Raw genomic sequence first — 27,530 nt, 5'->3', positions numbered from 1 at the left:
TAATTAAAGCTCAGGTATTTTTTAAACTCTGAATTGAAATATTTAACTTAAATGAGATGAGCAGAGAAGCAAAAATAAGAATACAAAGCCTTCCAATGTGCATAAATATAAACATCCATATTTAGATGCTTTAGTGGGATCAGTATCCAAATACATCTAAATCCTCTCCTCTGTCAAATATGAATCCCAACCAAAATCATATGAGTCTGCCACTCCAGGCAAACAAAATCCAGAATAAGAAATATTATAGAGCCTATTATCATCTTAAAGTCACTGAATCCAAGTATGGAGAAGATAATTTTTATTCTAAGCAACAGTTTAACACTTTTAACATATTGCATGAGTACATGAACAATGGTTCCAATACACAAAAATATTGCCTAATATGTACATGAATTTAAACTCTCCATGCTATTATCATTATCTGAAGGCATGACAGAATATTGCTCCCAGTTAACTGTATCTCTTCCATGAAATTTTACAAAGATTCTTTCAATGACAGTTTAAGACTTTCCAAATGATACAGAAAGGCTTTATAAAAAGGATAAAATATTGTCCACGTCTTTGAGATTTCATACAGTCTTGAACAGCACAGCTGTTTTATCACATTAACAGTGGCTTGCTAGAACATTGAAGAAGTGAAAAACTTCATCTTTATCCAAGACTGCCACTTCAGTTGAACATTCGGTACATTTGACTGGATGATATACTTCCTCCTCTTCTTGATTTCCCTGCACAGGGTTGATCTCGTTACTGTGTTTCATTTTCTTATGTCCTTTCTTTATCTTCTTGTTCACTGGACCTTTGTATTTTAGAATCTCCTCTTTGTTAACAGAGCAGTTCATCACAAACATTGCTCTGTACTGTGTTTTATAGGATTCATGTCTAGGAAAAAAAGAAAATGCAATTGTCATGTTCTCCTCTGACAGAATTCTGTTTCCACAAAACTGGTGACTGCTGAAGGAGTGAGGACAGGAAACACCAAGTCAAAGGACTAGCAGCCAGTCAAAAGTGAAGTTGTATAAACAAGCCAGAATTTGAACCATACTTTTTACCCTCCAACATTTAAATATTTAAAAAATAATTTTAACCCTGTCATTTCTCATGAATTTGGCCAGTCCATGTTCATGTAAATTTAATATCTTAAAAATTACTGTTAAATTTTTGAGCCAATGTATTAACCCCAGAAAGATCAATTCAGATCCAATCTTTAATATAGCTTTCCAAGAATGGGTGGGTATGTCTACACTAGCCCCCTAGTTCGATCTAGGGAGGCTAATGAGGGTGACCGAATTGCAGAATGAAGCGCGGGATTTAAATATCCCATGCTTCATTAGCATATTCCGGGGCAGTTGCCATTTTGGAAATTGACTAGCCCGGAAGAACTGCCCACGTCTACACGCGGCAGAGAAGGGCGATTCCGAAATAAACCCTTTACTTCGAATTAACAGTTAAACCTCATGGAATGGCGACTGCCCAGGAACATGCTAATGAAGGGCGGGATACTTAAATCCCATGCTTCATTTGCAATTTCGGTCACCCTCCTTAGCCTCCCTAGTTCGAATTAGGGGGCTAGTACAGACATACCCAGTGACAATACGTTTTTCCCTAGTTTGTCTGTTTCCATTCTAATAAACTTACATCTTACTGTTCTTCAACTCAACTCCATTCTATATGCTCCCAACTCTTCTCTGCTAAGACAATCCCAAATCCTTGCATCTGTCATTCAATCATAAGCCTAGCCCAGGTGTTAATTTCCCCCTGCCTCCAATAGATCAGATAAAGTTGTGTTTTTGTTAAAATTTCTCTCTTCAAAATCTGGGACAGGGTAGGCACCAACTTAGTTACCATATTAAGAACAGGAATTCCTAGTGTCAAGAACATAAGACCAGGAAATAAAGATCATCATAATTTTGATGGATGAGAAGAATACTACCCCTTCTAGACACTCCACTCATTCAGTTAACTAAACTGTCTGTAAAGGTTAAACCCAGAGGCAGTGGGTATCCAGAAAGTGTTAGCAGGGAGCATGGAGAGCCAATGGGAAGCAAGTGAGAGATTTTAATTGAAACAGATTCTGCCTGATTCAGTCTTCTGTGTGAGTTTTGAGCAGGAGCTAGGAGAAAGATGGACTGAGGAAGGAATAAGGCATGGATTTTTCAGCGATATCTACACCTAAGTAAAGACTAAACTTTGGAATAACAGATTTAAGTAGAACAGGGCATGTTTAGTTAGACATGATTATTTTGGGGTTTGGTTAATCTCCTCTGTGCTGAGCCCATGTCTGTCCCCTACTTCTCTGAACACTGTACTGAATCCAGGGAAGCAGTTCTCTGTGCTTTAATCTGTTTTTTTCCCAGTTGCTCTGTAACACCTAGCAACCAAGTATGCTTTACCAAATCTCTCTCTTTGTTTTGATAATAGATTCACCTTTTTAAGACTATGATCTCATTCCTGTGTCCTAGAAGGCAGGAGGTTCAGTGTGCATGTGTCTGAGATTGAAGGTCAGCTATTAAGAGATTAAAGTTTGTTTTCAAGCTCTCTCCTGAGGAAAAGTTAAAGATCTTAGGGTTACCCCATACAAAGAAAATCCCAACTGCGTCTTCCTGGGCTTTCACTGTTTTGGCATTTGGGTGGTGGCAGCATACAATCTGGGACACTAGGAAGTTTTGTTTTGTTTAATTGAAGCCTTTAGTGGCAGGGTATTTTAAGGTCTCTTGTGGGCCCCAACCTTCTGAACTTGAAGTAAAGTGGGGAATAGCCTTGACAATAAGGATTAAGCCAGTGAAGTCCAGACTGAGTTAAAATCATTTGACATTCCAGCAAATTGTTTTGAGCAACAGCAGAGGCATTTTCCTGAAACTCAAACAGCTGCTATTATACATAAACATAGCAACTTTATCTCAATGTCCTCTATGGTCTGGAATACTAATTTGCTATAACCCAATATTCTTTCATAAAATCAACATATTGTTAGGGATATTTACTAATCTGTCTGGGCACGTCTAGACTGCACATGACTTCCTCTTTTTTCCTGGAAGAGGTTTTTCCAAGGTTTACAGGGGGCTTTCAAAAGAGGGGGATTTTCTGATATTAGGCCCCATGTAGATGGGCCAAATATCGGAAAAGCCTCTTCTGGGGGAAAAAAAACAGATGATATGCAAATTCGAGACAAATTTTTGTATCTTCTTTCAGAAGCCACGTGTAGTCTAGACATGCCATCTGTGACTATCACTTCCCCCCATTCTCAAAATCTTGAGTAGCTGAAAAACTATCAATATAACACACAGACTGATTATCAATTGAGTTTTTGATTGTTCATTATGAGGTTGATCCAAGCCTCTAGCCAACTGACTGAAAATACAACTGATTGGCTGGTTTGCAAAACAGACAGAATATTTAAGATTAAGGCTTCCAAAAAGCATTAGATGTAGTGTAAATCATTGTCTCATAAATATTCAGTGAATTTGCAAAAGAGCCTTCTACATATTGCTTATTTCCATACTGCTCGCTCTCAACTCCTCTTGAGAAAAATCCTAGGTTTGCTACTGTGGAACCAAGGTGAAATATAATTGCATGCATGTGTTGAATCCATACCTTTATTTTCATAATGACACATCTGCTCTGTTAACTAATAAATATAAATTACATATTTCACTGCAGCTGAAAATAAGACATTGCAGAAATATCACTTCATGTTTACGGTTCAATAATTACCTTTGGCAGTCAAAGCACAATGTAGTCATGCAAGCAGGGCAGTTCAAAACAGCATCACTGTTTGGAATGGCTGGAGGTTTGACCTGCTGATGCATTCTTCTTAAATTTTGGTATCTACCAAGAAGTAAACAAACAGGTGAAAATATCTATCCCTACAGGTTAGGCATCTAGATTGAACCTTAACGCTGTATTTACAACCAAAAACCACCTACAGCAAATGTTTGATACATTCTGGAACCCTGGTCTCCCAGTCCAAAGTACACAGTATTCAAATAGTTGGGAAAAAATAAAGCACCAACATTTGTCTGTCTCGCTCTAATTTTTATACGAATGGCTTTTTAATTAGCTCAAGAGTTTGAATCTTAATGGAGTGTGTATTTCTGTATAACGATCCTTTGCTGTGTGTGAAATAGGATGCATTTTTTCTAGGTGTAATCAGCACAAGATATTTAATTCTGCATTCATCAGTTTTTGTTCAGCTGCAGAATCTAGTTTTCCTGCTGGCCAATGGGGTTTTACTTCATACACAGGCCAAAAATTCCACAGAAAAGGAGCTCCAGCTCGTTCCATTGCATCCAACCACTCTTTTCTACCTCACTAAACCCCAAGCCTGTTAAAAACAAAAAGGTATTTGTCTTAGTTTCACTTGAACAGTGAACGATAGCTAAATAATCTAGTGATTAAAATATGCTAAGACATTAAAAAAGGGAAAAAAAAGACATCACCTAATCCTGCAAGGTCACTGAATGTGGAACGTCCTTTGACTTCAATCAGAGTTCTGCACATAGGTGACTCTCATGATCAAGTTGGTTTGGGGGTTTTTTGGTAAAAAGAATAGATTAATAAAGCAAATGGGATGGCAATACAAAAGCACTTATCATTACTTTCTCTAATGGAATTGAATGGGAGTTCAATAACTAGGTGTATAACTGGCTGGATAACTGTTTTCAGAGAATAGTTATTAATGGTTGACAATCATGCTGGAAAGACATAACAAGTGGGGTTCTGCAGGGGTCTGTTTTGGGATCAGTTCTGTTCAATATCTTCATCAACGATTTAGATACTGGCATAGAGAATACACTTAAGTTTGCAGATGATATGAAGTTGGGGGGGTTGCAACTGCTTTAGAGGATCAGGTCATAATTCAAAGTGATCTGGACAAACTGGAGAAATGGTGTGAGGTAAATAGAATGACGTTTAATAAGGACAAATGCAAAGTGCTCCACTTAGGAAGAAACAATTAGTTTCACACATACAGAATGGGAAGCAACTATCTAGGAAAGAGTACCGCAGAAAGAGATCTAGGGGTTGTAGCACACCACAAGCTAAATATGAGTTAACAGTGTGACACTACTGCAAAAAAAAGCAAACATGAATCTGGGATGCATTAACAGGAGTGTTGTGAGCAAGACACGAGAGTTTGTTCTTCCACTATGTGCTGATTGGGCCTCAATTGGGAGTACTGTGTCCAGTTCTGGGCACAACATTTGAAGAAAGACGTGGAGAAATTGGAGAGGGTCCAGAAAAGAGCAACAAGAACGATTAAAGGTCTAGAGAACATGAGCTCTGAGGGGAGACTGAAAGAACTGGGCTTGTTTAGTTTGGAAAGGAGAAGACAGAGGGGACATGATAGCGATTTTCAAGTATCTAAAAGGGTGTCACAAGGAAGAAAGAAAAATTGCTTCTTGTCCTACCATCAGAGGCCAAGGAGAACAATGGGCTTAAACTGCAGCAAGGGAGGTTTAGGTTGGACATTAGGAAAAACTTCCTGTCAGAGTGGCTGAACACTCGAATAAATTTCCCAGAGAGGTTGTGGAATTTCCATCTCTGGAGATATTTAAGAGCAGGTTAGATAGACATCTATCAGGGATGGTCTAGACAGTGCTTGGTCCTGTCATGAGGGCAGGAGACTGGACTAGGTGACCTCTCAAGGTCCCTTCCAGTTCTAGTATTCTATTAGGATTTGACCCTGCTAAGTCAATGAGGAGTTCATGTGAAATAGGATTTGGCCCCAACTGAGTATCTATCTATAGGTTCAGATCATCATAAAAAGGAACCTGTAAATGACACCTGCAAATGTGAATAAGCGAACACTGTACTAAAACAATATTTTGTATTTCATATACTTCAAATGAAGCTATGACTCAAAGAAACCACTTTTAGATGTATTGCCTTTACAGCTTTTAAGTTACTTGACACATTCAATGATATATTCAAGGGTTAAAATGTTTACAGCTTCTTACCCTGGTCTCTGAGAGTTCACCCACTCTTGGTTTCGATCATCTTCTTCTGGATCATACAGTAGCTCATCATTAGTAGGAATCTGGCGCTGCTGCTGTCTCTTTTTTTTCCTAGCCACCTGTGTACCTGAGAGGTGTGTGTGAACATAGTTGAACTCTACCTTCCAAATCATATAAGTCAACTATTATGTATTTCAAGGATCCACAACCTTTTTCTTTCTGAGCCCCTCTTTGCCCCCCCTGCACGCACATGCTATAAAAATTTCACAACCTATCTGTGCCATAACACCTGTTTACCTGACTATCCAGTACAGTGGTTCTCAAACTTTTTGGGCTCTGGAGCCCTTTCCATGCATAAAAATTTATGCAGAGCCCCAGCAGTGTGTGTTAATTATGTCAGTTCGAGGCAATTCTTAATTATGCTTTTGAAGGCTTTCCAGTTTGTCAACCTCGTGGAGCCCCTGGAGATGTCTCATGGAGCCTTGGGGCTCTGCGGAGCACAGTTTGAGAAACACTGAACCAGTAGCTTAAAAGCTGCCAGCATTAGGGGTTGCATGCAGGGCAGTTGCCCAGGGTCCCGTGCCACAAGGGCCCTGCAAAACTAAGCTGCTTGGGCTTCTGCTTCAGATCAAAGTGATGGTGCTCAAGCTTTGGCTTTCTGCCCTGGGTAAGTCTAATACTGGCCTCCCTCTGTTTATTTTGGCAAATCCCCTAAACGTCCCAAACCCCTAACTGACAACCACTGAGCTAACCAACCAAAGTGACAGTTTCTACTTCATTTTTGCTGTGCTACAAATACAAAAAATCCCCATTAAAACAAAAGGCTTGGATCACTCCTTTCTGCAGATACCGTCATAGAAGGATTAATGCAGCACCAGGCTATAGACATTATCACCTTTTTTTCAGAGTTTTAGTGGAAGTGTGAGGTGACATAAGCACCCTCAACCTAACCACCTACCCTCAAGACCCTCTCCAGCCATAGCCTCTGACTCCAGAGGTCTCTTCAGGTCTGGAGAAGGGGATACTGCTACAGAGGTGGTCAACTCTTTCCTCAGCCATTTACCTACTTTATCTTCATCCTCTGAATCAGAGTCAAAATAAATATCATCATAATATTTTGTTGTGGTGACTGTTCCAGCTTGTCCAGTACTTGAAGAAGTACCTATTTATGAAATCATAACCAAACAAACAAGAAAGCATCAGAATTAGCAATCATAAGCCCAAAATAAAAAAAGTAGACTGTGTCCCTAAAGTGAATTCAGGATGAGGGCACATTCCCCTGTAACTGTCTGTAAATGCAACTGGGATCCAACTGTTATACACTCATGACTAGTCTTCTGAAATCAATGCATAAATGATAATATGGTTAGTTTAATGTTAGGAGATTTAATAGCACCTACATAATACTTTATTTAGAGGTAAATTTAGACACATTAGCGGAGAAGCTGTCAAAATTGAGACATCAGTTTATACCAGTAGCCTACTAGCTGATGTGTCTAACTTTATCTCAAAAGTAAAATGCTATGTAAATGCTATTAAATCTTGTAAATATTAAATTGATTGTGCCATTTTCCATGCACTGGCTTTGATGTGACTCTTCATAGGGCTCAAAGTTACACATACTTAAGTCTTTCCAGGACTGGAGCCTAATTTACAAAATGCATCTACATCATCCCTAGTGACAGATATGCCACTAATGGACATACTGTCAGCTCAAAATGAAACCAGAGTATAGTCCAGGGTAAACTATCATTGGCAAACTATGCAAATAATACATCCTTGATAATACAAAAGATAATTAACCAGAAACTATGCACAGGTTCAGGTCTGCTCAGTTAACAAGAAAAACAAGATTTACTTTGCTGAAATGTCTGCAAATCAACAATCCTGTTTAAAATGGACCTTTTCAATAGGTGACTTGCGAAGGTAACTAAGAATGCCTCACTATGCACTTTGTAACAGGAACAAAGAAACACAGGTTCGCCTCAAAAGTAAGGAACTTATCCCCCTGGCAACTATGTCCCTGTAAATCAAAAAGAACAGAAATATATCTGAGGACTGCAGAAATGGATAGCTTTGGTTATTTAGAGGCAGTTTTTTGTCCTACTGTAAGAGAGGTAATTATACTCCCAATTCATAGATTAGCTTTTGAACCTTTTTAAATCAATGTTCTATCAAGGGACCCATGTTTAAAATCTGCTTTTTTTCCCTGTTAATGTACATTTTGATTTAAACGAATTTCAATCTGATAATTGTTTTACAAATATCATTGTTTAAAGTGTATGTTATTTAGAGATATTAAAAAGCAGGGGGAGGGGAGGTTTGATAAATGTGTAACTGCAGAAATTTTCTAGGGGTACGCATTTACACTGGGGATGTAATAGTCCAGTCGACTAAATGATTAACTGATAAGTGGGTGCTTATCAGTTAACACTATTGAACTACAGGCTGTAGCTCTTCAGTACAAGCACTAAGAGTTGGGGTGAGAGTTGATGCCGGTCCTGGCACGAGCTGAGACTGAGCCAGCTTGCCTGCACCCCAGCTCTTAGTGTTGGGACCTGGCATCAACTCCCACTGTGGCTCTGGAATACAAGCACTAAAAGCCAGGGTGCGGGCAGGCTGGCTCAGTCTTGGCTTGCGCTGGGACCCAGCATCAACCCCCACTGAGGTTCTGCAGTACAAATGCTTGTAGTGCAGAGCTGCAGTGGGGTAGTTGCCAGACCTGGCAGGAGCTGGGACTGAGTGGTAGAAGTGTATCAACCCCTTATCAACTAATTGTGTAGTTTTTGTCGACTACATGATTAATGAATTACAGGCTTAACATTCTTAGTTTACCAGTGGAGGTGAGGGAACTCTGCAGGAGCCAGTGCACATGGAAAGCTGACTTTTAAGCCAGCTCCTCACAAACACTGGCACATATGGAGCCGCCTCTCCTCTCCTGCCATGCTGGTACCAGCTTAAAAGCCTGCTCCCTCGGATTACAGATTCCTACCTCCTCCACCCCCCCACCCCTCCCCCAGCTGCTGCCTCTGATGCAGGAAGGGAGAGGGGGCTTGTGTGTAAACCCAGGCTCATTGGTTAACCATTTAAACATGTATGCTGACACATCCCTAATGTTATTCACCTTAATTCATTACATTCACACATACACTTCATACCAGTATCAATTTCCCTTTTAAAAGCATAAAATGACACTGACACTTGTTTGCTATATAATGATACATTATTAGGGTTGCCAGATGGTTTCAACAAAAATACCAGACACACTTGACATTACATCACAATCTACATTACATCTTATTTAGAAAATACTGGACATTTATATTTTCTCATTTATATTTCCTCAATTTGTTTCCCGAACAGAAAACTCAAATACTGGACTGTCCAGTTCAAAACCGGTCACCTGGCAACCCTATACATTATCCAATAACAATACTTGAAAATGTAGCATATCCAGAGAATGAGGTTTCCAGAGTTCAGCATATCAAACACTACACATTGCCTTCTAAGAAGGGAATCCTTGCAGCTGCCTTAAATGCCTTAAAAAGCACTTTATTTTCACATAGAACAATATAAGTGCTCAAAGAGAAAGCAAAGTTTTAAGGCCTACAAAAACAGCTATGAAGACTGGTCTAAACTCATGGTTTAAGGTCAGTATTGTTGCGCTAAAAAGTGGCTGTGTTATCTAGAACAGGGATTTTCAAAGTTGAGTCACGGGCCTGCCCAGGTAAGCTTCTGGTGCACCACAAGATGCCTCGTCTATCTAAGCGTCCATAAGCATGGAACCCTGCAGCTCCCATTGGGCTAGGCTGCCACTTCCCGCAGCTTCCATTGCCTGGACAAAATGAACTGCAGCCAATGGGACCTGTGAGGTTCCATGCCTAGGGACGCTTAAACAGACAACGCGTCTTGTGGAGCACCAGCAGCTTACTCGGGCAGACCCACGACCCAACTTTGAAAACTCCTGAGCTAAAATGCTAGTCAAAGGCACCCCAGAAAAATGTATTCTAGGACAGCCAAGAGATATCACAAATGTATGCGTCTGGAACACAAATTTGTAGCATGTCCAGAAATCAATTCACACCAGTTAAAACAGAACCATTAACTCAGTTCTCGAAAAACCCATTAGGGTAGCTCTGCTCTCCAGTGAAACTCTTCTATTACTGGGGGATTCTGGGCAATAAGCAATTTCTTTTTCATTTTGTAGCATTAAGTAGTATTTTATTTTTCTTCTTTCCTTTTTATTGCCAGTAAGTGACCACTTCCTAGAGCCCCACCTCATAATGGTGGAGTTCCATTTGTCAAAAGTGTAGCTGGCAGCTCTTAAGATGATTTGCGGCAGATGGAGGGAACCTGCTGCCTGTTGCCCCTTACTTTGAGAGAGTGATCCAAAACCTGGCAACATCAGGAAGCCACTGGAGACAGAGGAGAAATACAGCCACAGCCTCCCATGTAGGAGGAGGTGGTGCAGGCTGAGAACAGCACTGGAGACCACCTAAAAAGGACCAGTGGACCAAGGCAGAAGAATCCTGAAAAGTGTGAAATCCTCCATTAGTCTAAATAAGCATTGGGATATTGATGGTAATTTAAATGGCTAAAGGAACTATTTAATTGCTGTTCATTTTAACACCGATGTCCAGTTATTCTATAACTGTCAGTGAACACATGCAATCAAACTAAGAAGCCAAATAATACATTCACTCAGCTCATCAACATAATCAATAATGCATTATGGGCTAAAATAATACATTCACTTAGCTGCCCTATAACTGACTATTACATAGAAAAGGAGATACTAAAAAAGTTGTATTTACCTGTTTCTAATGACTTCCACTTGCCCTCCATAGTTTTCATAGTGCAGTTTAGTTCTGCCTCCATTTCCTTTTGGAACTCATCTTCACTTGATGATTCACTTTCTCCAGTAAGGCACTCCCTTATCAGTTTGCGCTTTTGATCAGGAGTACCATATAAAAGCACATCCACCTCATCCTCCGAGCTACAGGATATTTAATATTTCCATTATTACAATAATATACAATAATAATATTGGAATAATATTCCAATATACAATAATATTTCCATTATTATTGGTTTACAATATCAACCCCTCTACTGATGTAATAAAAATCATTTGGATTATTCTGAAGTATTTATTGATACAACTTTCTATCTAATAATGGACATATTTTACCATTTTAGTTGGATGACTGCTTCATTTTAAGCTATGTACTAAAGCCACAATCCTGCAATAGACAGTGAAGTCAGTGTGCAAGCCAACAGTCTATTTAAATGTTGTCAATTGCAGGATCATAGTCTGAAGTATTTCAGTTTAAACAAAAAACTACTCTGACAATAATAATAAAAAAAAACCAACAGAACAGTAAGCTCTGGGAAAAAGTCCTAGAAAATTGTTTTCTTTAATGAAGCAACTTGCATTTCAGTTAAGTTGGATAGTTTGCCAAAAGTTACAGCCTGCCTCCCTTTCAGTATGTTTCTTGTAGTTCACTTCTTGGTGTACAGCACTTTTTGTGTGGTGACACCACATGGGAATGTAGGTGTCAATAGTGCACAAGACTATTTTTAAAAAGTCTTTATGAGAATGTAAGATTTGTGTTCCTGTAGTGTTTGTGTAATGAAGCATGTATTTTGCTTACTTTAATGCAATCAGGATGTATTCACAATGCTAATAAACCTATAAATGTTGTTTTAGAGTGTTATAAGGTACTAGAATAACCCAAAACACACAATGAAGTTTAAACAAAGTAAGAGTAGAAACTGAAATGGGAATACTGATGTGCTTGGCAGAAATCTATTTTTAAAAGAAATAATTTCAGCAGCTAAGACTGATATTTACCTTTAGGCATTTTTCAATTGAGACATTCACAGTTGTACAAAACTATGGGTTTTAAGTATTTTTTATCAATTTAAATGTTCACAATTGCAAGACATGATGGAGGAATCAGATTTGAGAGTCAAAGATGTAAAGCGTCATAAGCACGCTGTTTGAGAAGAACTATAAGCAGGAACTTTATTGCAGCATCCGTTACATGAGGTTTTATGATCATTAATATAGGAGTCATGCAGCATTTTCCTCCCTTTGCCTTGTCTATACATTTCGGCTATTACTGGTGGAAATATTTTACGCTGAGTGTGTGGATGCCGAACTCATTTCCAGCCCTGCCAAGCCTAGTTACTGAGCTGCTGGAAGAGCGGAGTAATGAAGCAGAGACTTGGCCTGACACCTCTGGGTCCTGCCCCGGGCACAGGCGTCTCTACGTCGGTCGGTCCTCGGGACCCCAGACCCACTGGGGCTCCGTCTCTTACATCCCTAGGCCCAAGGGCAGGCGGGATGGTGCCTCTCGTCTGCCTGCAGCGAGGGCGGCTCTCTCCGTGGGGCGCTCGGTACCTGCTCTGTCCCGGCTCCTCATCGCTCGGCTCCTCGATCACGTAGGGATCCTCCTCCTCCTGCAGCCGGCTCATGGCGACACCCGGTCGGCTCCAGCCGCCCCCCCCTCTGCTACGATCCGACCAGCGCGGCAGCGACCGCTGTCCCCAGGCCCGGTCCGCCCCGAAACCTGCCCGCTTCCGCTTCCGCTCCAGCCGAGCCCAGCTCCTGGCTTCCCGGGGGCCCTGCAACCGCGACCTCCCTGAGGCCCTCACCCCCGAGGGCCAAAGAGGCCGCCTGCTTTCTGATCGCTTTACTCGAGCATCACCCCAGCAGAGCCAGTAGCGGCCTAGGCCACGGAGCGAAGGGGCAAGGCCCGTGCCAGCGCGTACAACAAACTGGCGTTCAAACCAGCGCGTCAAGAGGCTGGTGTCTGCGCTGGAATCACAGCTCGCCCCCTCCGCGCCGAGCAGAACTGCCCTGGCCTCAGCAGTCCGGCCGGCTTCACCTCGCCCAGCCACATAGCTACCGCCTCTTGCAGCAATGAATTCACAAAGCCATCTGTCAACGTAGAAAGTTTACGTGTCCTATTTTATCTTTTTTTAAAACAGTATATTGTGCTCCTTTTATCATTTCGTCTGATTTTAGATTATGAACTCCTCAGCATACAGGGGAAAATGAGCTCTAAAATGAAAAGTGTATTACAGACACAACTGAAAAATAATTACAGGCATCAGTGGCCAGTGGAAATGTTGATTTTCAAACTTGTAAGAAACAATCCAATGAAAAACAAGCTGCAGTTTTAGCATCAGTTCCTCGGTAAGGGCTTATCTACATTTGGTATTTCTACTTGGGTAGCTTACATATCTGTGCAAGCCCCTGCATATCTGGCTGCATCAGAGTAAAGGAACGCTTCTACTGTGCATTTTATCCATATTTGAAACCATATCTGTCATGTTTCAGAGAGGTAGCTGTGTTAGTCTGATTCAGCAAAAACAAGGAGACTGGAGGCATCTTAAAGACTAACAATTTTATTATGGCATAGTTAGACTAATAGTTTAAAGTGCCACTGGACTTGTTTTAACTTCCATCATGAAACCCAAAAAATGGTGTATCAGTATGAGTATCGGTAAGATGTAATTATTGGCATATTAACTCACTTCTGACTCTCCGATATAAAGCCCCCTTGATCCAAACCCCTGCTGCTCTGCCAGTTGTCCAGAAAGCAACACATGCAGCAGTTCCAAGACCAGATGTGGTTAATGAAGCAAAATATAGACCCTTTACCTAGTGTTCTTCCAGAGCTGTGACTTATGTAATTCCAGGACTCATAGTTCAAATCAGCATTTTGCTTTCTCTCCATACTAAGTAAAGACTAAGGATTCAAGTTTAGTAAGCCCAACATTTGGTCCCCAGGAATCTGACTCTTCTGTTGTTCCAACCTCTCCTCTCCCTGTCCAAATGTTTTGTTTTGCTTTTTATTTTGAAATGAGCTTTTTGTATGTGACCAAAGGGCAAAATACAACACTGTCTTTGACATGCTTTTGCCACTCCTCTTTAAAAATTATTTTCCTATAGAATGGTAAGCAAGTCTAAATGTCTAAGTGAACTGGAAGGGAAGTCTAGTTTCAGTAGATAAGCAAGCTAATAAACCTGCAAATTTGAGTGAGAAGAGATACTGGAGCAGTATAGCTTTTTAACTATTTGCTTTAGAGCATAGGTGCAGAAAATGCTGATTAAATTAAACAGATTTACTATAAATGTCTATTCAATGTTAATATAGACGATACAATGTCTGCATAATTTTAGAAAAAAATCACTGATTTCACAGTTTATTTTACAACAATTGGAATTAGTCTACAAGTTAAGGCAAACATACGAATGCATTTGCTTTTCCTTTTAAATCATAATTATAAAGATTACATAAAGTTTTCCAAAATTTCTAAGAAATGTTCATTAAATTGGAAAATCATATTAAGATGCTTGATACCAGGACATGGAAAAACTAAGACAATGCATACAATGCTTTATAATAACAATATTCAAACATCTAATGGCAATATTTAATCCATTTGAACAATTCATTCAAATGGGCAATTTCAGAAATTACTTACAAAGGTAAAGAAAGATTGGTGGCCATACCAAAATACTATTCATAACAAGAACATAATTATATTGTCTACTTTCACAAAGAAACAGGACATTTGATTTCTGAACAATGAAAGCATACAATGATTAAATAAATGTGTGTGTGAATACATGTGCATAAATGAGTATGCTGTTGCTTCATATAGTCCAGAATTGTTTTCAGGAGGCTTCAGAGCAGGAGCTTATTTATGCATACTTTGCCAAGTGATTTCTCCGGTGAGATGTAAATTCATATTAGAAGTCATGAAAACAAAATCCAGAAGGCAGCCCTTGTAAGTGGAAGGACAGAGTGTTCTATGTGTCTCCATTTAATACTGCCAGGCAGCTCTGCAGCAACTGCAAGTTACCCTATAGAAATAAAGAGAAAATGATAGCCATGTTTTCCTATTAGATATAAATACTTTTAAATGAAGATAAAGTAATTATTTATTAAGCAGCATGAATATCTATAAAACATTAGAATACTTTTCTTTAAGCAGTTTTCATCTTACAAAGAGATCTGTTGAACATAGCAAGCCAATCTCAAGGAACTGTTAAATAGAAAATGAGAACTAGTATGCTTTCTGAATGTGATCAGTTTAAATAACTTCTCCACTATATCTCATATCCTTCCCATACATACCTTAACAGAAGTCTCTGATGCAAAACAAGTTCACCATAGAAGGCTGTTATCTCCTTCTTTTAGAGTTGAATACTCAGTTGTAGAAAGATGGTTGAGATTTGTGAAGAAAATATTATCTCAGGTATTCCTCACACCAAATTGACAGTAATACTATTGTCAGATTATTCCCATAACATAATTATTCACGTAATCCATTGTATATCAATAAAAATAAATTATACAAGAATATATATATATATATATCTTGGAGCAATGCAGGAGAACCAGGATCAATTAAATGCCCTAAACCAATGATGTAAAGGTAGTCCTATTGTGAAATATCAAAAAAGTGACACCTTATTCCATAGACATGTTCTATGTGCACTATCACTTTGCTGACGGTAGTGACAAAATTAAAAAAAAATTAACTGCAGAGCCAAAGGGTCTACAAGATAGTGGCTATCAGAACAGTTAGCCAAGCTCCAACTTGGCCAAATCTATGCTTAGTTGTACAGATATAAATAAAAACAATTTGGCATGCAAATCATTACTAATTTGAAACAAAAAACTTGTCCTTCAGATTTCAAACTAAATTTCCAGGGCTGGCAGGTAGACAGATATTTACTGACAAATTAATCAACTATCATCTGGAACTCAGCTAACTATAGAACCCAACAATGCCATTATAAAGAATGAAAGTTAATACACACTGTGCTGGCTACAATATAATTTCTATCAATTTCAAACATCTGGCTGTGTTCCAGAGGTGTAAATGGTTAACCTCACCCTTAACTGGTGTGGCTTACCAGTTCCGATTAGCCAGTGAGGGCTGGAGCAGGTCCCCACTAGGGATGTTAGGAAGTGAGTAAACAGTAATTCTATCAACTACCCAATAATTTGATAAGGGAGTAAAGCATCCAGGAGTTATCCCCCGCTGAGGCTTTACAGTTTAAATGTACTAAGAACTGGGCAGGCAGGCTCATGCTATATTTAAACGGCAGAGCTGCAGCAAGGGTAGCTCTTGGACTTGGCACGAGTGGGGACTGAGCCAGGTTTGCTCATTCCTGGCTGGCACCAGGTCCAGTAGCCCCCTGGCCATGGGGGAGCTAGGACCTCCCCATGCCCAGGAGCAGCTCCATGGGATGTGGAGCAGCCTCTGTAGGTGGCGAGCCTGGGCCTGCTGATACGGAGGCAGCGGAGGGATGGGGTGAGAAAATATGCTACTAGCTGAGTAGTTGACTACGTCTAAACCTAAGATAATATTGGGTAATCAACTACTCAACTACTCTTCATATGGGAATGAGTCCCATATGAAGAGAGATTAAAAAGACTTGGACTGTTCAGCTTCGAAAAGAGGAGACTAAGGAAGGAAATGATAGAGATCCATAAAATCATGACTAATGTGGAAAAAAATTAATAAGAAAAAGTTATTTACTTATTCCCATAATATAAGAATTAGGGGTCACCAAATGAAATTAATAGGCAGCAGGTTTACAACAAACAAAAGGAAGTTTTTCTTCACTTAGCACAGTGTCAACCTGTGGAACTCAACAGGGTTCAAAAAAGACCTAGATAGATTCATGGAGATTAGGTGCATCAAAGGCTATTAACCAGGATGGGAAGAAATGGATGACAGGAAAGGGATCACGTGATGATTACCTGTTGCGTTCACTCTCTCTGGGGCATCTGGCATTGGCCCGTCAGCAGACAGGATACTGAGCTAGATGGACCTTTACTCTGACCTAGTATGGCCGTTCTTATGTTCTTATGCTGGCAGACTAGGCAAAATGTGTGGCTGTGTTTAGACTGCATCCCTTTTCCATAAAAGGGACGCAAATTAGACGTATCACAATTGCAAATGAAGCGGGGATTTAAATCTCCCCCGCTTCATTAGCATAAAAATGGCTGCCGCTTTTTTCCAGCTCGGAGCTTTGCCGGAAAAAAGCGCCAGTCTAGACGCGGATCTTTCAGAAAATAAAGCTTTTTCCGAAAGATCCCTTATCCCTCAGAAAAGGCTTTATTTTCCGAAAGATCTGCGTCTAGACTGGCGCTTTTTTCCGGCAAAGCTCCGTGCCGAAAAAAGCAGCAGCCATTTTTAAGCTAATGAAGCGGGGGAGATTTAAATCCCCGCTTCATGAGCAATTGTAATACATCTAATTTGCATCCCTTTTACGGAAAAGGGATGCAGTCTAGACGAAGCCTGTGTGTATTGTACATGGATGGCAATACATGAGATTGTGATCTTGGGCTCTGTAGCAAGAGGATCTAGTTGCAAATCTGGTACAGGTTGAACTTCTCTAATCAGTCACCCTGGGACCTGGATGGTGCTGAACCAGAGACTGTGTCAAATCACAGGAGGTCAATATTGTCTAGCATCATTAGCAACACTTCCACTGCTTCCTGGGCTCTTAGATATTTAGGAGTAAATTCGAACTACACAACAGCGCAGAACATCAAGAGCCAGAACAGGTGGCTGTAAGCAAACTTTAGGGGACCGAAGGAATCTTGGCCATACCCATGATATCTGGATGTTCACTTAACTAAAATCATGCCGGACCATGGATGTTGCCAGATCAGAGAGTGCTGGACTAGAGAGGTTCAATCTGTATATGTACAAATAGAGGATTTTGGATTCCAGCTAATCTACTGAACAACAACAGACACTCATCAACATAGGGAAATTATGTAAGAAACTCATCAGCATTAATGGTTACTAGTTCTCAGTGGAAAAGTTCAAGTTTAAGGATCTCTCAACATTTCTGTCTTAGAATGTGTAAGTCACTTTCAACAAGGAGTAACCACTTAACAGGGATGGTACTTGGTCGTCTCGTGAGGGCAGGGAACTGGACTCGATGACCTCTCAAGGTCCCTTCCAGTTCTATGAGATAGGTATATCTCCATTTCAGTACATTTTCTCCCTTTAAAAATAGAAAACTAGATCTTTCAGATACTGGGTGGCAAAAAATTCAGTTCCAGAAGGGGGCATAAGGCCTCAGTCACTCCCTATTTCACAAATTCTGGGAAAAAAGGCTTTTAGACAAGTGGATGTGATTGACAAATGTACAGAACTTTCCATGAAAATAAGTTCTTATTCATATGTCCAGTATTTAGGAGGATGATTTAGAAGTCAAATAATAAATAGATCAAAAGCCTGCCCTATAATTTTCATAACTACCAGAGACACATATACTTTATTAAAAGGACTAGCAAAGCTTTTGAGTTACAGTCATCAAAATAAGCCTTAGTATCACAGCCTCTTACCTAATCTCTGAATGGATTTTGCTGGTGTTTGTTTTCTGTCTCCCTTTCTCCCCCCGGTCATTTTAATAGTTTCTTAAAAAATGACAATTCGCCAGCCCTCGCCCCCCCCCCCCCAAAAGGACCTCTTAAATTAAGTTATCTAGAGGTGTTTAGAAGGTTTTACTAACATTCCATTTTGCCAGGAGCTGAATGTTGAATACCATTGTGATGGTCTCCAAACTAAAATCTGAGACAGAAAGACAGCTTGGTCATAACACTTCCATGTTAGTAAGCATCTCGACCAGAGCCAAAACTATCCTTTTGAAGTTTTAAGTTTCCTCTGGGATTCTCATGAAAGAGTCAACTGCAATCATATGCTTTAGCAGATCAGAGGAGGATCTACAAATGTAAAGGTGGCCAACAGATGCTGAAGATAAATAATACCTTTCTTGCCATCTTGTTATGGGGTTAGTTTCTCATATTAGGTCACATTTTTAAACAAAATTAGATTATGAATGAGCATCATAAATTATAATAGTTTCCTGAAATCTAAAAGAAATGCAAAATACATTAGCTTTTTGTGCCACCAAACTGATCAACAACCTTTAGCAGGCTTAATAAAAGAATTAATCAAAACTCGGTTTTATTTCATAACCATACATCACATGGATCAGAATTTTCTTCTTAGGCATTCTCACAACTCAGTCTGCAGATTAGATTTCTAATGTACCGGCATTATGAACTTTGCAATGTGACACAAAGTAAGACTTGGACAAGGACAACGAGCCTTGTGGATAAGGGAGAAGCGGTGGATGTCATATACCTAGACTTTAGTAAGACATTTGATACGGTCTCGCATGATATTCTTATTGATAAACTAGGCAAATATAACTTAGATAGGGCCACGATAAGGTGGGTGCATAATTGGCTGGATAACCGTAGTCAGAGAGTTGTTAACAGTGCTAAATCCTGCTGGAAAGGGATAACAAGTGGAGTTCCTCAAGGGTCTGTTTTGGGACCCGTACTGTTCAATATCTTCATCAATGATGTAGATATTGGGATACAGAGTACGCTTATTAAGTTTGCAGATGATACCAAACTGGGTGGGGTTGCGACTTCTTTGGAGGATAGGGACATAATTCAAAATGACCTTAGCAAGTTAGAGAAATGGTCAGAGGTAAACAGGATGAGGTTTAATAAAGAGAAATGCAAAGTGCTCCACTTAGGAAGGAACAATCAGTTCCATACATACAAGATGGGAAGCGACTGTCTAGGAAGGAGCATGGCAGAAAGGGATCTAGGGGGTCATAGTGGACCACAAGTTGAATATGAGTCAATAGTGTGATGCTGTTACAACCTAGAATCATATTTGCTTTTTTTGCATCAACAGGTGTGTTGTAAGCAAAACTCGTGAAGTCATTCTGCCGCTCTACTCTGCACTAGTTAGGCCTCAGCTGGAGTACTGTGTCCAGTTCTGGGCGCCAGATTTCAAGAAAGATGTGGAGAAATTGGAAATTGTACAGAGAAGAGCGACAAGAATGATTAAAGGTTTAGAGAACATGACCTATGAAGCCAGGCTTCATGAACTGGGCTTGTTTAGTTTGGAAAAAAGAAGATTAAGGGGGGACATGATAGCGGTTTTCAAATATCTAAAAGGGTGTCACAAGGAGGAAGGAGAAAATTTGTTCCTCTTGGTTACTGAGGACAGGACAAGGAGTAATGGGCTTTAAGTGCAGCAGGGGAGGTTTAGATAGGAATTTTTTCCTAATGTCCAAATGGTCAGGGTGGTCAAATATTGGAATAAATTGCCAAGGGAGGTGGTGGAATCTCCCTCTCTGGAGATATTTAAGAACAGGTTAGATAGACATCTGTCAGGGATGGTGTAGACGGAGCTTGGTCCTGCCTTGAGGGCGGGGGGCTGGACTCGATGACCTCTCGAGGTCCCTTCCAGTCCTATTATTCTATGATTCTATTATCTAAAGGAGTAAATAGAGTGCTATACCTGAGAATGGAAAACTGATAACATTAGGCCAGAGACAAAGTGGAGTCCGAAATTATCAGTTCTTTTCAAGGGTCTTAGTCTGTGGCTAGCACTAGCATTCCCTGGAAAGTACAAAAGGACATGAAGAAATCCATATATAAGTTACTGGAGAGGGAAGGAATTTGGCACATATTAAAGCAAATACAGGTTGAATCTCCGAAATCTGGGATTCTCCCATATGGATGTTTTTGGATAAGCAAGCCCCGGCGCCTCGGAGTGCTAACCCCTTCCCTGAGGAACCCAGTGGGGGAGATGTGGGGCCACGGAGCTGGGAAGCTCCGTCCCCAGGGAGCCCAGGCTGGGCAGGAGAGAAGGAGAAGTGTGGTCACAGAGACTAGGGAGCTCCATTCCTGGGGCATCCTGGCTGGGCATTGCAGAAGCAGGACTGTTGAGTAGCAAAAGCAAGGCAGCCAGCAAGCAAGCCCCATCCCTGGGGATCCCCAATCCAGCTGGGAAGAAGCGGGGCTGCATTGGCTAGGGGGCCCAGCAGCCCCGAACACAAGTCCAAGCCCTGCAGGCTGGAGCCCAGTGGCAATGGGGCCAGAGCAGAGCCAACTACAGGAAGGAGCATCCTGGGAGGCCAGTGGCAAGGGTCCTTCCTATATCTGGCAAATTCCCTCATTCAGCACAGCTCCGGTCCCGAGGGTGCTGGACAAGGAAGGTCAAACTTGTAGTACAAAAGGAACATGGCACACTGTATGCCTGAAAATCTAAATTCTTAATGACTAAAATAAAAATTCAGTATTTGGATGCACAATGTCCCAGATTCTCATCTCAGGCCAATTAAAAGCTACAATTTTAAACTATTCCCAAAATAGACAGAGTGAAATGAGGATATTCACATCAGCCCCAGGGTTTCTTTGCATGACAGAAAGGCCCATTCTTGTCAACTGGCAAAGGGTTAACTGTTCATTACAAGCAACTTTTGTCTCAGATCAAACTCATTACAGGCACTCACATGCACACTGCTTTCATAGAGGTAGTGAGATTTCTACAGAAAGCCTGTATCTATGAAGAACCTTTGTGAGGTGTATATATTGGTAATATTTCAAGGAATAATGTAACTACATTGAAAGTTATGCCTTACTGTCTTGGAGCAAAGTTTGTGCCCAGGGAATTAACATCCCCAGGGTGGATCCATTTAAACAGAAAGGAGCTATCACATCCTCCCTGGCTAACAAAGTATATACTGTATTGCTCAGTCGTCTATCTTTGCACCAAGAAAAGTCAATGGAAAGCCATCAAAGAAACTACAATCATGAAAACCACTTTAAGTGAAAAGAAACAATAGGACAGTGAGAGAACTGCCCTCTGCGAATAAAGACAAAGGACAATTTCAGTACATCATGGAGGATTAACACTCTAGATTGGTTCACTGAGGAGGTACCTTGGTAAGCTGGGCTGTTTCATGAAAGACTGTGTCCCAGCTACTCGGGGCTAGTAAGCACGGTAGAAGACTGGCGATATGAGAAGCTACTTTATTAGGTAGGAAAGAAAACCATTAATAACGTTTAGGCTCTCAATTTGCATGTTGTGTGCTTTTGTTTCATATGTAACTATTTGTTTCCATCTGTTCCTATTTGAATCTCTATTTTCTTAAATTTCCTTTTGTTTTATTACAACTGAACTCAAGTTCTGTGTGAGATACAGGAGCAGTGGACTAAAGCGTTAGACTGGGGTACATTTTTCCCTTTGGAAACAGAAGATCTGGGATTTATATGGCTATTTGGTGGTCAGAGGCTAGATATCACTAGAAGACACTTTGAAGAGACTTGGGAGTTCGGCTGTATTGTCAACCTTCAAGGAAAAGGCAGGGCTGGCATAGCCCAGAGGAGAATGTTGAGTGGCCAACTATATGAAGGCAGCACTACCACCCAGCTGGCAAAAGGCAGGCTCATTTGCACTGGATGTAGGAGGTAAAACAATGACACTCAGTCTTCAGTGCCCCAAGAAGCATCATACTCAAACCAATATAAGACAAGAATTGCTAAAGAGGCTTAATATGAAAGCCACCTGATCCATAAGAACAAAATGAGGAGTCTCACATTATTTGCTTCCAAGATTAATACATTTTTTTGAAGTTATTTTACTTTGTCATTCATCTTCAACTAAAGTAATGAAAAAAAGATTGAAAATTACATTTAAAAAGCCATTTCCTCTCCTACCATTAAAAGGCATCCAAACTAAAAACTGTTCAAACTGAAATGTCCAACCAATTTAAACAAAAGTTGCTTTACACACTCTTGAATTTTCAAGTGTCAATGTCCAGTTTCAGTCTAAAATATTCCAAATAGATCCCTTCAGAAATAAGGGTTAAATGCAGGAGTGAGGAACCTTTTTGACCCTTTTATGGGCCAACGGCCTCAGATACACAGAAAAATCAGTTGGGGGCCACACACACACACAAGTGAGAAGGAAAAAAAAGTACAATTCCCTTGTACATCAGAGCTTTGGGGGGATGGAGGGAGGGGCGCTCAGGCCAGAAGATTTTGCATGCTCCAGGAACGGCAGGAGCTGGGGTGCCAACACAGGCTTCCCAATGCTGGGGGGACCTGGGGATGGACATAGATAAGCCTTAGATTCCTGGGGGCTAGATCTAGACAAGCTGCAGCACAGACAATGGCAACAGTTGAATAATGTGAATTCTAAAGGAAAAATGGTTTGAGATGGATAAAGCATTATAGTTACTACTTTTGACACAGCTGTAGATAATAAGGTATTGTCTCCATATACACAATAAAATAGCATTTAAGTGGCATTTAAGGACAGTGCATTTAGGTCCTTTTGGGGAAAAATATTCACCTCTTTAAAACCATTTAGTATGTTCAGTAAATTATCTGCAATTTAAATGTCTTATTCAACATCCTTTGCTATTGAACTAAAGAAACCAAAGTTCAGAGGTATATTTAAGAAGCTATGCACATATTTGGCCTCAATTTCTTGCTCAGTTAGAGACTTCCTGTATGAACTGTGGTCATACTTTCATACCTTATTGGGGTGTTGCAAGAATAAAGTGCTCCGATAATGGAGAAGGAAATTCATACTATGCTAACTAGGGTTTTACGTCTGTAGCAATACAGTAAGCCAAAACAGGAGATATTCTCTATGGCAGTGGTCTCCAACCTTTTTACAACGAAGATCACTTTTTAAATCTCAGAACAGGCGAAGCTCTACCGCCCCGCCCCTTCCGTAAAGCCCCGCCCTCTCTATTCTCCTCCTGTCCATCACTTGCTATCCCCAGCCCTTACTTACACACTCTGGTAAACACTTTATTTTTAAATTATGCAATACATAAATTAAAATCACATGTTTATAGTTATGAAATAAATGGTCTGTTTTTTATTCATGCTATTTAAATCTAAAATGAAGCAATTTTATAAATATACATTTTGTGGGGACAGAGTTCTGCGGCTGGGGGCAGGGGAGAGGGAACAGGGTGCTGGGAGGGCAGAGGACAGGGTTCTGCAGCAGGGGACAGGGTGCCAGTGGGGACAGGAATGGGGGCAGAGTTCTGTAGCTGGGGACAGGAGAATGGGGACAGAGTTCTGTAGCTGGGGACAGGGGAGTGGAGTCTGGGGAACGGGGACAGGGTGCCAGTGGCAGCAGAGTCACCTGCATCTGCCTCCTCCCAGGATTCTCTCTCCCTCCCTCCTCTTCTCCCCCCCCCCCCCCCACGGGAAGCCAGCACATGCCTCCTCCGGGCCCCCCGCAGCACAGGGAAACCCCGAGCATGCCTGCCCCGGGGCTAACCCCCGCGGGAGCCTGCCTCGGAGGCAATCCCCCCCATTCCGCGGCGGGGCCAAATCCTCGCGGGAGCCTGCACCAGGGGCAACCCCCACCCCTCCCACGGCGGGGCCAAACCCCCCTTCTGTGGCACGGCACGACCCCTCCCCTCCTGCAGCGCAGCCAACCCCCGTGGGCACCTGCCCCGGGGCCAAACCCCCCTCCTGCAGTGCAGTGCGGCCAGCCCCCTCCTGCAGCATGGCCAACCCCCGCAGGCGCCTGCCCCAGGGTCAAACCCCCCTCCCACAGCACGGCCCAGCCAACTCCCTCCCCTCCCGCAGCGCGGCCAAACCCCAGGGCCGACTCCCACTCCCACGGCGCAGGGAAACCCCTGCGGCCAACTCACCCCTCTGGCACTGGTGGCGCAGGGAAGCCTCCGCACTCCTCCTCTAAGGCCAACACTCCCTCCGCCAGCACGCAACAGAGCTGTGGGAGGGGGAGCAGCCCACGCACTTCCAGAACCCCCGGAAGTGATGCGGCCTTCAGAGAGGACTTCCGTCCACCCCACAGGAAGCTGGCACTACACTAGAGGTAGGTAGTGGGGCTTCTCGGGGGTAGGGGAAAATGGGGAGCCGGGTTGCCCGAACGCATCGTGATCGACCAGTCGATCACGATCGACGGGTTGGTGACCACGGCTCTATGGGATAGAGATTTTCAAAACACCCCCAAGGCACTTAAGAGCACAAGTTCCACTGAATGTCTTTGTCTGCACCCCTATTATCCAAAGAGTTTACAACTTTATAAAAGTTAGTCTTTCAACTGAAGCTGTTCATGCTTCATATCCGTGCAGACAACTTTGAGTTGGAGAGTACATTACCTACCTCCAAAAATGGCCAATCTGATCTTATCCAACTATACAACATGGAAACATTGATTTAAATGAAAACCAAAATGGGTCTTGATTACCTTAGCATGTTTCAGTTCCAATTCTGCAAGTTCCACTAGATTCTTTCGGAATGCAGCAACTCTTCTTGTTTTAAAGTCTATAAGTTCTGTGAAGAATAATTTGGGATTCCATTAAAAATGGTGTCTGCACATTCAAGCAATAAAGACACTTTCCTCTTGGGTTCAGGGTGAAAAAAAAAAATCACAAGTTTAAGACTAAGACCACAATTTAGACTCAGAGCTACTGCAGTCTATACTTCAATACGTGGGCTCTCACATGGGATGAGGTGGGAGGCTTCCAGAGCTTGGGCTGCAGGCTGAGCACAAACATCTATTCTGCAATTAAGCAGTCCCTTATTCCAAATCCTTCAAGCCCAGGTCAGTGTCATTGGCCTCCCACATATGTCTAACTGAAGTGTAGACATACACTTACATAAGTATTTAAAGTATGATTGTGCTCTTTTATCCTAGCCATAATTTTCATACATTTAAAGCTCTTTTAGAGTCAATGTAGGTACCTTTTGAAAAAATTAAATTAAATTCATTCTTCTCCCTTCCTTCATCTCTACATTTAACCCAGAAACTTGCCTTCACTCATGTGAAGGGTTCTGCAAGGATCACCAGTGCAAAATTAACTTGAAGAGCAGATGAGATGGGTACCCAAAGACAATATGCTTGTTGGAACACTTCAGGGGCTAACAGGATGTTTCTCCAAAGAGCCACCAACTCTGACAGATTTATAAAACCAAAGAATTTTAGCAACTGATCTGAATGGGAAAGCGGAGGTGAGTTCCAGGGGCTAACTGAGGACAAGGGATGCTAACTGGTTTAGAAGCCCACTTCTCTAGGCCAGAGGGGGGAAAGACTTTCAGAAAGAAAGCAGCACACTGAACAGCCTATTCTCCAAAGGAGAAGCACCTTTTGCCCACCAAAGTGGCTTCAGCTGGGACAGACCTCCAGTACTAGCATCCCCAACAAAAACTCCCCACACTGGCTCCTCTGTTTCTGACCTACAACCACCTGCAATGAGATGTGGCAGTCAATGAAAATCAGCACTGACGTGCCTAGACAGAATTGTGTAAGGCCGTTTCACCAGAGTGAGACAAAATTATATTTGGCTTCACTATCTACAGTCAGTTGCACTTTTATGTGTGTCAAAACAAGTGACAACTAAGTTACTTGCATCTTGGATTTGAGCAAATTTAATCATTTAAGCATCATATTGGTACCAGAAAAACTATTAGTCAAATAATATTGAAAGAAAATACTGTTAAATGCCCTCAGATAAGTCACATACAGATTAAAAATAGAAAATTCAGAGCAGTAAACATTCTAAGATATCTGAAAAATGGAGGGTACTCAAGAAAACTATTTGTAAATGCAAATGTGCGATCAAAGATTGCTCTAATACCTTGTTTTGCAGATTCAGATATTTTTTCAAATTTCTGACAACATAATTGCTGGGTAGTTTCAGCTTGCAGCACATCTTTATTTTTTGCTCTTGCTCTATCCAATGCCTTATTAGCATTTTCATAATCCACTAGTGACCTAGATCTTCTATATAGGAGATCCTGCAAAAATAAAGTGACAATGTATCATTAAACCTGCCATTACCTATTGTTAGATGCCTTTAATTTTAGCCCTCAGATCAGTGTATAAACCACCTTATTTGTCTCAAGATTTTCATTTTACTCCTGCTTGTTAGAATTATTCTAAGTTTAATCATGTACATAAAAAACAGATCCTCCCACCCCTGCAACTCCAAGGCACATAGAAATTCCCAAATTTGATCAAGCAAGTGATCTCATCTAGCCCAATATTCTGTCAGTGGCCAACAAAAAGATGCTTTAGAATGTGTTACAAGAAACCCAGGAGAAAATAGGCCTGGGGAATTCCAAATCCTCCCAGCCCATTAGAATCAACCTATTGTTTAGATTATTGAACCAAAATACATGCATAGCATGAAAAAAGTGCTAAAAACATACTCATCTCATTCTGAATGTGGACAATTCTGTAAACAGCTTCCTTACACTATCAGAGGGGGTCAAAAATTACCAGCCTGGAAATTTTACTATTTTTCCTAAACTACTGAATTAGGTATAGTAATTTACATTCACTCTAAATGGTCTCTAAATACTCCTTCAAATAGTGTACTAATTCACAGAACAAAAAAGCACAAATTTACCTTAGCAGCTTGTGATTCCCTTAAATAATATTTCAGAAGGTCAGAAAGCTTAAGGTCTTCATCTGCAGATACCCGTGCCTCTATTTTCTGGAGGGGAAAAAGTGATATGCCATTCTCAAAACATCTGGACTTTAATTTTTAATTTGTTTCATGCAAATACTCAAAAATAACAGTGCCTGAGACACAGATATTACCACTTTCAAAAAAAATTTACATTTTTAGCATCAGTTATCAAAATAAGGTTCAGCTATTCATGTCAGCTTATAGGAAGCCAGTTTTTAACAGGGAAATTGTTCCTACTTTTA

At 41.1% G+C, this 27,530-nt stretch overlaps 2 protein-coding genes across 3 annotated transcripts in view; both read right to left on the bottom strand.

Moving 5' to 3' along the window:
- Nucleotides 1-284: 284 nt before the first annotated feature.
- On the bottom strand, nucleotides 285-12,870 carry EAPP (E2F associated phosphoprotein). 2 transcript variants are annotated; one of them, XM_075926943.1, is made up of 6 exons: nucleotides 12,364-12,870; nucleotides 10,772-10,953; nucleotides 6,916-7,119; nucleotides 5,961-6,084; nucleotides 3,718-3,831; nucleotides 285-885 (listed from the first exon to the last, which is right to left on the bottom strand). In XM_075926943.1, the coding sequence occupies exons 1-6, from the start codon at nucleotides 12,435-12,437 to the stop codon at nucleotides 609-611; spliced, it is 975 nt and encodes a 324-aa protein (XP_075783058.1). In that variant the 5' UTR covers nucleotides 12,438-12,870; the 3' UTR covers nucleotides 285-608. The 2 variants fall into 2 exon arrangements, with proteins under 2 accessions (XP_075783058.1, XP_075783059.1); XM_075926944.1 differs by having other exon boundaries at nucleotides 7,021-7,119; nucleotides 12,364-12,854.
- Nucleotides 12,871-13,353: 483 nt separating this feature from the next.
- SNX6 (sorting nexin 6) overlaps nucleotides 13,354-27,530 on the bottom strand; it is a 45,212-nt gene continuing 31,035 nt past the window's right edge. The window contains exons 11-14 of the mRNA XM_075926942.1: nucleotides 27,226-27,312; nucleotides 26,452-26,611; nucleotides 25,062-25,147; nucleotides 13,354-14,838 (exon numbers count right to left, since the gene is read on the bottom strand). Of these exons, the coding sequence (XP_075783057.1) occupies nucleotides 14,785-14,838; nucleotides 25,062-25,147; nucleotides 26,452-26,611; nucleotides 27,226-27,312 (387 nt within the window). The 3' untranslated portion in view covers nucleotides 13,354-14,784. The remainder of the gene's footprint in view (nucleotides 14,839-25,061; nucleotides 25,148-26,451; nucleotides 26,612-27,225; nucleotides 27,313-27,530) is intronic.

The sequence above is a fragment of the Pelodiscus sinensis genome, chromosome 4 (genome assembly GCF_049634645.1).
Source record: "Pelodiscus sinensis isolate JC-2024 chromosome 4, ASM4963464v1, whole genome shotgun sequence".
NCBI lineage: Eukaryota > Metazoa > Chordata > Testudines > Trionychidae > Pelodiscus > Pelodiscus sinensis.
Note: the sequence above shows the minus strand (reverse complement) of the source record. Positions and strands in the feature narration are given on the sequence as shown.

What these genes read in the sequence shown, in the direction of transcription:
- EAPP (XM_075926943.1), bottom strand. Translation starts at nt 12,437, where the DNA reads ATGAGCCGGCTGCAGGAGGAGGAGGATCCCTACGTGATCGAGGAGCCG. An exon ending in GAGGAGCCGGGACAGAGCAG is followed by an intron (nt 10,954 to 12,363) that starts GTACCGAGCGCC and finishes AATATCCTGTAG; the next exon opens with CTCGGAGGATGAGGTGGATG. An exon ending in TTGTGCTTTGACTGCCAAAG is followed by an intron (nt 886 to 3,717) that starts GTAATTATTGAA and finishes TTTTTTTCCTAG; the next exon opens with ACATGAATCCTATAAAACAC.